The sequence below is a fragment of the Cnephaeus nilssonii genome, assembly GCF_951640355.1.
Source record: "Cnephaeus nilssonii genome assembly, chromosome: 16".
NCBI lineage: Eukaryota > Metazoa > Chordata > Mammalia > Chiroptera > Vespertilionidae > Cnephaeus > Cnephaeus nilssonii.
In genome coordinates, this window is record NC_137087.1 from 41,718,307 (window position 1) to 41,727,858 (window position 9,552).

The 9,552-nt window shown below is 50.4% G+C and overlaps 1 protein-coding gene across 3 annotated transcripts; it reads left to right on the plus strand.

The window, feature by feature from the left end:
* The first annotated feature begins 79 nt into the window (after window positions 1-79).
* On the plus strand, window positions 80-9,441 carry ZDHHC16 (zDHHC palmitoyltransferase 16). 3 transcript variants are annotated; one of them, XM_079793341.1, is made up of 11 exons: window positions 80-237; window positions 3,680-3,927; window positions 4,090-4,284; window positions 4,431-4,519; window positions 4,912-4,940; window positions 5,586-5,719; window positions 5,859-5,906; window positions 6,744-6,829; window positions 7,469-7,592; window positions 7,792-7,862; window positions 8,862-9,441. In XM_079793341.1, exons 2-11 carry the CDS (start codon window positions 3,685-3,687, stop codon window positions 8,974-8,976), a joined length of 1,134 nt encoding a protein of 377 aa, XP_079649467.1. In that variant the 5' UTR covers window positions 80-237; window positions 3,680-3,684; the 3' UTR covers window positions 8,977-9,441. The 3 variants fall into 3 exon arrangements, with proteins under 3 accessions (XP_079649467.1, XP_079649468.1, XP_079649469.1); XM_079793342.1 differs by lacking the exon at window positions 5,859-5,906; XM_079793343.1 differs by lacking the exons at window positions 5,586-5,719; window positions 5,859-5,906; window positions 6,744-6,829 and adding an exon at window positions 6,983-7,031.
* Window positions 9,442-9,552: the final 111 nt, after the last annotated feature.

Consider the following 9,552-nt stretch of genomic DNA (forward strand, 5'->3'; position numbering starts at 1 on the left):
TCCCAGGTTGCCCCGGGCGAATCCCGGGGCGGAGCTCCAGAACGCCTGGACTTGCGCTTGCGCCCGTGGTTGAGGATGGGCGGGCGGCGGGTCCGGGTCTGCGGGCTGGCCCTGCAGGCAGCGGGGCATGGTTGGTTGGGTTGAGCCGTGCGGGCCTGGGGCGCTGAGCTGGAAGGGGTGGCAGTGAGCGGAGGCCGCGGGCTCCATTTGGTTGGCTGGAGAGTGGGCCGGAGGCAGGTAAGTCTGCAGGCCTTTGTCCTCAGTCCTGTCCCTTTTTCTAGGGTCGGGCCCTGTTCTGGGGCCTTGTCGGGTAGCCGGCTTCCTGCTGTCTCCTGGCGGAGCCCTGCGTGTGCGCGCTCTCCTCTAGCCAGGCAGAGTGCACCTTCCGGGCAGCCGTAACCCGTGAAGCTGGGAGAAAGCCAACTAACCCATCTCGCCCACTTCACAGATTTGCAAACTCAGATCCAGAGATAAGATGTGAATTGTCCAGTGTCTCAAAGGTAGTTTAAGGTAGAGCCTAAACCGGAACCCAAGTTTTTTGACTCCCAGTCCATCGCACTTTTGACCATGCCACCCTCACCAGGAAATAAACTTTTCCCCTGTTTTTATAACTGCAGCTTCCGATCTCAGTGGAATCCTCACAAGAGTCGGATTCCATCCTTAACTTTTCCCTCTTTCCAACATGTTAGTCCGGAAGGGAAGTCTGCACGTGAATAAAATGCTGTTGGTAATGATGATTGACACCTGCTGTTCGAAATTGCAAACATCCTGAGAGCAACATCTTTGTCCGGATGAGGGTTACCAAGACTTTCATCACAGTTTCCTCTGCCTTCTGGCAGCTTTGAAATCCATCTTCCCCAGTGTGCGCTCCCATCCCCAAATCCATTTTCCCCTTGGGAAACAGGTGGTGATTTAGAGGCTGGGGAAGAGGAGCGTGCCATGGCCTGCAATCCCCTCTAATCTGGTGGCAGGTGTCACTATGGTCTGTGGCCACTACCGCCGTGGGATCAGTGTTCAGGGCTTGTGCTTGGGGTGATGGTGTGCTTTGCTCCGTTTCCTCCCTTGTTCACTCTGACCCCCCCTTCTCTGTGCTCCTCCCCCACAATTGTTTGAGTTCTGCTTTACCTCGGTTTCCTGAGATGAATGGATGCCCAGTTGTGGCCCCGTGGACTACGTATCGCTTCCCTGGCCTCCCCATGGCCCCCAAAGCCCACTAGCTAAAATGAGTGGAGGCTCAGCTTCAGACTTCGTTCACTCTTGCTCTCCACATCTACAAGCTTTCTGTTTACATGTTTGGGTTGATTTCTGGTTGAAATTGTTTCCTAAAATGCCTTCTAACACTTAAGTGCTATGATTCTAACAACGAGGAATGATAGCAGTGGAAAATTTTTTAGTGTTATCACATCGTTGGACAGATAGACATCTGACCAGCCTCTCCACTTCTACATCTCGGGTCATTTACTTAGCAAGTATTTATTGAGCACTTCCATGAGTCAGGTCTTGTGCTAAGAACTTCATGAACATTTCATTTATACCTTGCCAAGTTTATCTATGGAATCATAAAGGGTTAGCGTTTGGAGGGACCTCAGCATTTACTCATCCTCATTGCATGGGAACACAAGAAAATTGAGTTCAGGCAGGATCCAGTGATTTGCCCAAGTCACAGAACCACTGACGGGCAGAATTGAACCTTGAGTAGTCAAATTATGGGACACATGAAAGTTGACAAGTCTAGTCCTTGAAGCAGGCATTTCCTGTAGAGCTCGGGAATTCTGGAGGTGGTTGAGAACAATCCAGAAAGTGGAAACCTGAAAAAGGAAGTTTGTTTGTAGACAGGAGAGATGGCATATTATCATGTTAATAAAGATGAGAAATACAGTGCATCTTAGTTGCAAGCTATTGCTATTGTATTTAGGAAATTCTCCATTAGCCATAGTAAGGAAATAAACAGTGGTATGGACCATCTAAGCCACTTGCATTTGTTGTGGGATAAAATGTTTTGTCCCACTCTTACATTTTTGGTTGTGGTGCCTGTAAATACTATTTTGAAAATTGATGCTTTAAGACAAATCAGGGTTCCAAACAATGGGAGTCCAACTCAAAGGAGGTAGGAAGTTTGATCTTTTCCTTTTTCTCTCTTCTACACTCTTAATCCTCTAGCTCCTAGGAGGTGATATGGGAATGGCCATTTCTTTGTCCTGGTGCAGAGTAGGTCCCTACTGAATTGCCTTCTCTCTCTCTCCTCTTTCTCTGCTGGCATTGTCTGCTAGATTTCTTTTTCCCTTAGGTCATTATAGGGTTGTGGAAGGAGGTAATTAAGAGTTTTCTTTGAAAGGCTTTTTATGTTGGTGAGCCAGGATGCAAGGAGAGTACCTTGCTCTAGTTACTGAACGGAAACCATCCCTACAGTGGAGCAGCCTCCTCCAGTTTCCGCTGGGTTTTGAGCTGACTGTTAAATAAGTCAGTGGAGTTGCTGAGGACAAAGTAGCTCTAGGGGAAAATCAGATAATTTCTTTTCGGGAAGGGACGTTAATCTGCAGAGTTGATGAGACTGTCATCGAAGGAATCTGTGTCTTCTGTTCTGGGCATGGCCTGGGCCGCTGACCTTCCATGGCTGTTGGATGCGATAGAAACCACACAGAGGAGATGGAGGCACTGGCAGAGGAGCCGTGCAAAGGGCTAAAGAGCTAGGGAAGCTGGTTGGGAAGCTTGGGGCCAAGGGCAGCAGCTGCCAAGAAGGCTCTTGAATGTTCAACTAGGACAGGCAGGGGAGACTCAGCGGAGAGGGCAGGCCTTGCTGTCGTCATGAGCCACCAGCACGGAGGCTCCCCTCCCACCGCCACGTCTTCCTGCCTGTGGCGTTACTCTCCTCTGAGTACCCGAGGCTGTCTTGGCTTCTGTACCCTTGGGGTGGCTCTGGGACTGGAATTGAAGACAAAGCATCTTATGTCATGGAAGGGGTAGCTGAGCTGCCCTGACAGGAGGCAGGGACTCTCATGCTACCAGGTTGGGTCTGGTGGCCTGTAACATCAGCCCAGAGGGAGTAGGAAGGATGAGTATCTTTTGCCAAAACTCAGCAACCAAATAGTTCTTGGGGACTGGAAACCCTGGGCAGGGAAGATCTGGGTGCAGGCTCCGCATGCGATGCATTCACTCACCACTGGTTGTTCCTTGGAGGTAGGTCCACGGGCCAGGGCAGACGAAGACTTGGGGAACCCTCGGCCAGTGGCCGTGCTCACAGAGACACAGTGGGCAGCTCTCTGCATGTTGGCTGTGCTCCACCCAGTGACCTGTCTGCAGACAGTTCCAAAGACCCTGCTTTGTCTTGGAGCCGCGTGTCTCCTTCCCCCCTTTACTGTGGTCCTTGGCTCTCGGAGTGCATCATCTTGGATTTGCTGTGTAACCACAGGGTGTAATGTGGTTTCTGCCTGATTAGAACCTCCAGCCCTACCCCCTGTCTGGTTGGGACACTGGCACTGCACATTCTGGAGAGGATTGGAGTGACTTTCTTACTGCCCACAGCTGGTAACTGGCCCAGCTGGGCCTCAGTCTTAGGTCTTTGCTTCTAAACTGGTGCTCAGGGCCTCCCCACTGGTGGGCTAAGGCGGGAGGCTGGTCCCTCACAATGGTGTGCTCTCCTCGGAGCCATGTAGCCCCTCACAATGGTGTGCTCTCCTAGGAGCCATGCAGGGCCAGCGGAGCCTGCTGCTGGGCCCTGCCCGCCTCTGCCTGCGCCTGCTTCTGCTCCTGGGCTCCAGGCGCCGCTGCCCCCCTCTGCTCCGGGGCCTGGTACAGCGCTGGCGCTATGGCAAGGTCTGCCTGCGCTCTCTGCTCTACAACTCCTTCGGGGGCAGTGACACCGCTGTCGATGCTGCCTTTGAGCCCATCTACTGGCTGGTGGACAACGTGATCCGCTGGTGTGGGGTGGTGAGTGATGCCCAGGGAGCAGGAAGAGGGATGTTTTGGGGTAGCAGAGGGACATGTGTTTGATGCACCAACGCCAGCCCCTCCCCTGGGGATATTCCTGACTTATTCTGGGTGTTGACAAGCTCTCTCACTGCACCGCACTGACCTTAATGGTGTTGGCAGGTGTTCGTGGTGCTGGTGATTGTGCTGACCAGCTCCATCGTGGCCATCGCCTATCTGTGTGTCCTACCCCTCATCCTCCGAACCTACTCAGTGCCACGACTCTGCTGGCATTTCTTCTATAGTCACTGGAATCTGATCCTCATCGTCTTCCATTACTACCAGGCCATCACCACTCCACCTGGATATCCACCCCAGGTGGGTCTCCACAGGGGGTGGGGGGAGGCAGAGGGCTGCCGGCCATGGGCGCCAGTCCCAGGAGTGGGGAGAGAGCGTGCCTTGGCATCTTTGCAGGTGTGAAACTGGTGCTGCCATATTGTCATGATGCTTTTCTCTCTTCACAGGGCAGGAATGATATTGCAACAGTCTCCATCTGTAAGAAGTGCATCTACCCCAAGCCAGCCCGAACACACCACTGCAGCGTCTGCAATAGGTGGGTCTTGGCTTTGTTCTCTGTGAACCCTAGCTCTGGCCCTTTGGCTGTAGCCCCGGGGGAAAACCTAGACCTGGGGTTTGATGTTTATGAAGCACTCACCACGTGCCAGACACTGTGCCCTCTCTGTCATGACCCCTGGCCCTCAGGATGGTCCTGTGAGTTAGGCGTTAATCACCACTTGTAGAAACTGAGGTTCCGAGAGGTGAGTTGCCTTGATACTCTCATGTAGTATCAGGTAGCCAATGTAGCAGCGTTTGAAGCAAGGCCTGGCTGTCTTCAAAGTCTGTGCCCTTTCCACCTCAGCAGGACGTTGGTCCTTGTAGAAAAGGATTGGCACTGACATCTCAAGAACCTTGGCCACCGTAACAGCCTGTGTCCCTCCCTCACAGGTGTGTGCTGAAGATGGATCACCACTGTCGTATCCTTTTATTACCTCTCCCGCCTGAGGCCTCCTCTTTAGCTTCAGGGCACTGCCCAGGGTGAAGGGCCACAGACTTGAGGCTTCTAGCATGACCCTGCGGAGAACACCGGGCTCATGAGCAGTTAGCGGAAGAGGAGTTGTGGCCCTGACCGTCTCCTGGGGGAAGCAGGAAGCTTACAGGTGCTCTGGGACAGAACTCCTTGGAGCAAGGCATCTATTCCTGCAGCCCTTCCTTTTGTAGACTGGCATGCCGGCATCTGTTGGATGGAAAGAGATGTTTGGGCTTCAGTCGTCGTCCACTGGGTATCCCGATAGAAGCATTGATTCCCTTCTGCTGCCCCGTACAGATGTCTGGTTAACCCCAGCTAGGTTGACATATTGGCACATTCATTTTAGTGAAGGGTTTCAATTTTCATGATATCCTGATGGGACTTGTGAGGGCTCTGAAAAGCTTTAACACAAAGCTTTCTTTCACCTCAACCTCTGGCAAGTCCCGTATGTATTTTCCTGCCTTTGGAAAATAGTTCTTGGTGACTGGAAACCCTGGGCTTGGATGATGTCATCATGAAACAAGGATGAACCAGAGAGGCCTGGACACACCCTGAAGTTGTTTGATCTTGTCCTTAATCCTTCACGCACCAGCCTGGCTAAACAACTGTGTGGGCCACTATAACCATCGGTACTTCTTCTCTTTCTGCTTTTTCATGACTCTGGGCTGTGTCTACTGCAGCTATGGAAGTTGGGACCTCTTCCGGGAGGCTTACGCTGCCATTGAGGTGAGCCCAGAGTTAGGAGCAGGGCCACTACATAGAGAGCACTTTGGGGTGTGGAATCTGTCCCTTAAGGAGTGGGGCTGGTACCACCTCCATGCTAGAGACCTCAGAGTATAACCAGCACTGTTTTCCATCCCCTTAGAAAATGAAACAGCTCGACAAGAACAAACTACAGGCGGTTGCCAACCAGGTGGGCGGTCCCCACCCCACTGCCTTTTGCTGCTCAGGCCAGGGGGCATAGAGTTGCTGAGGCAACCAGGGCCCACTGGTGGAGTTGTAGAGACTGGTTGAGGGGCCTCTGGAGACTGGATCAGGGTTGTTCTGGGAGGCTGTCTGCCATGCAGACTAAGTGGCCTGGAAGTCCCTGGTATGTGACAGTTTTTGGCTCTCTATCCCATTATCACCTTTTTTTGGGCTGAGCAAGAACTCTGCCTTGGTGATGGCCTGAGCAGCAAGGAGTCTGTGTCAGTCTGTGTACTGGGGCTCCAGGGGACAGAGATCAGGCTGGGCCAGTCTGATCATCCTTTGCTCCTGGTCTGTCTGCATCCGCATCTGGGTCGTCCCTTCTCCCAGGCTTTTGGGACTCCTTATGCTGAGTAGATCTTGGGCTAATGATTGTACCTCTGCTGCCCTTTCAGTCCTTAGTGTAGCTTAGTTCTCCCTGCTGCAGTCATTCCATTCTGGGTGTGGGTCTGGTCTCTTGGCGATTGCAGCCCCAGGGGAAGGAGTTCCAGTTGGGGAGTGGAGTGGCTTCCCCTGGATACCCATTTGTGTTGTCAGATCTGAAGGCCCAGGGTCAGCTCCTTCTGTGCTTTGCCATCCTGTCCAGACCCACTCTGCCCAGTGTTTGTCCACATGATGCTGCCGGGCTTGGTCCACCCATCTGGCTGCTACCCTGACTCCTCTGTGGCTTAACCCATTATTTTTTCATCCTGGGCTTGGATCACTTCCCTGCCTGAAGGTGCGGGGGGCTCTGGTGGAGACTAGCACAGCAAATGAGCCAGACTTTGCTGTTTTCTTTTTCTAGACTTATCACCAGACCCCACCACCCACCTTCTCCTTCCGAGAAAGAATGACTCACAAGAGTCTTGTCTACCTCTGGTTCCTGTGCAGGTATCTAACTCGCTCCTTTTTGGCAGCTTAATGGAGGGGCAGCTTCAGAAAAACCTTCTTAGGTGCCCACAGGGACCCATTCCTGTGTGAACTGCTGCTCTTAGTCTAATAAAGGTTGGAAAAGTCAGCATTTAATTTTCTTTAGCATTTTGGTGCAGGGAATACTAAGGATACTGGCATTGAGTGTTTGTTATATGCCAAGGTAAGTTAAACGCCTACCTAAACAGTAAGTGACTACATTTTATAGATGAGGAAAACTGAAAATTAGCAGGGTGATTTGTTTCACAATACACAGCAGGAATGAATGGTAGAGTTGGAGCCTGAATTTTGTGCCATCCCATTCCAACCCCTGGTGCTTTTAGTACTCTCTACAGGCTCTCAAGCATGGCTATTTTAAGAAATAAAGAACATTTTTTTATTAGTAATACAGACTTATTCCCCCTCCTTTCCACATAATTTATTCTTAGCCCATGTTGAAGCATTTTCATTGATGCTTTTTATAGATATAGTGAAGTAAAAGTTTATCTGGGGTGTGTAGGCTGGGAAAGAGGTCCCTATCCAATCATTATTGCTCAGCTTAATTTCAGACATAGCCGTTAACCCTCTAAGCTACTCACCAATCTTTGCTTCTTTTCTTAGTTCTGTGGCACTTGCCCTGGGTGCCCTAACTGTATGGCATGCTGTTCTCATCAGTCGAGGTGAGACTAGTATTGAAAGGCACATCAACAGGAAGGAGAAACGTCGGCTGCAGGCCAAGGGCAGAGTGAGTAGGGCTGAGGGCTGCGGGAGGATGCTGAGCCTGCCATCCTATTAATAGGCCATGGTTAGGGCCAACTACGGCAGGCATCCTAAAAGGCCAGAACTTGCCTAGCTGAGCTTAGGCTTGGCCAGCTTAGGGTTGAAAATTAGAAGGGGATTAAATAAAAGGGGTTTGTAGAAACTTACATTTTTCTTGGTCCTAGGTTTTTAGGAATCATTATAACTACGGCTGCTTGGACAACTGGAAGTTATTCCTGGGTGTGGACACAGGAAGGTAAAGTAGACCAGTGCTGTCCAATAGGAATCTGTGATGAGAAAGGTGTTCTGTGCCTATGCTGTCTAAGACATTAGCCACTAGCTAGCCACATGTGGCTACTGAAATCTTGCCGGGTGGCTAATGCACCGATGAATTTTTTATTTAAATTTTATTTTCACTAATTTAAAAAGGCACATGTGTGCCCTGGATGGGTAGCTCAGTTGGTTAGAGCGTCATCCCAATACCCCAAGGTTACAGGTTCAATCCCCAGACAGCACATACAAGAATCAACCAGTGAATGCATAAGTAAGTAAAACAACAAATTGATACATTCTTTTTCTCTCTCTAAAATAAAAATAAATAAATTAGAAAACAATAACAAAACACATGTGGCTTGTGGCCACAATATCGGAAGCACAGATCTGGATTCTAGGAGTAGAGATCATTGCTCATTTGCGCCAACAGAGTTTAAGGCCAACACTGTGGTTTAAGTAGCAGATGAAGTTTACAGATAACACCATATCCCAAGAAAGCTCTTTTCAAGAAGGGACTTCTCTGTAGGGAAGGTGGCCACCAATCACCTTCCATTTGTATGGCAGTATCTGGAGTTCAAGCCAATACTTTCTGGAATTGAAATAATCTATTTGTGACAAAGGTTGTCCTAAGACAATAAATGAAGCTAGCTCCTTCCACCCAAGACATGGGAAAATCATTTTCCAAATTGCAGCGATGGAGGCAGTAATAAGGTGACCGCAAGTACCTGCCTGCCTCCTTTCCCCAACCCCATTACATCCCTGGCTGTTAATGTGCTTGCAGTCGCCCCTTAGACGTTCAGCTCAAAACCTCTAAAGGCCTTCAAGGCACCAGAGGACACATTTATTGGACAAAATTAGGGCTTTTGTTCCTTTGTGATTAATGCCAAGGTAGCTTCAGGATACCTTAATGTGTCCTTATTGAGGAGTAAGGATCAGGAAGCCCAAAAACTCTTGGAACTCAGACATTTCTCTTCTCTTGCAGGCACTGGCTTACTCGGGTGCTGTTACCTTCCAGTCACCTGCCCCACGGGAATGGAATCATCTGGGATCCTCCTCCTTGGGTGACTGCTCAGTCAGCCTCTGTGATGGCAGTGTGAGCTGGATTCTGTCAGCCACAATTTGAGCATCACCCTGCTTCCTGCATTGTCTCAAGGGCCTCCAAGGGTAGCTTCTTGGAATTCTTGAGCAACAAGAGCCAGTGGACCTGCCTTAGGGTACCATGCACAGACAACCCAAGGACCTGACTCCTGGCCACTGCAGAAGCAAGGCACGATGTGGAAAAGTCCTAGGACTGATGTTCCTTTACTCAGGCAAACAGAAGTTCCAGCCATAGACTGGAGATTAGGCAGCTAGCAACCTTGCCGGGTGCTGACCCCAACCTCCAGGTTATAGCACTGGAGTTGGCCACCACCACTTCCACTTGCTGTCTGAGAAAACATCTGAATGGTCATGCTGAGATCCTGGCTTCTCAACAGGGCAAAGATACCAGGCCTACTGCTGAGGTCACTGCCACTTCTCACATGCTAAAGGGAGCAAAAATAAAGGTATTTGATTTTTAAAGATCTGTAGCTTCTCAGTCTTTGCCACTACTTTAGGGCAGGGAGGGAAAAGTCAGGCTCAAGGCTTAGTGAGGAGGTGTTCTGGTCATGCCACCTCTGCCCTATTTGGAGGCA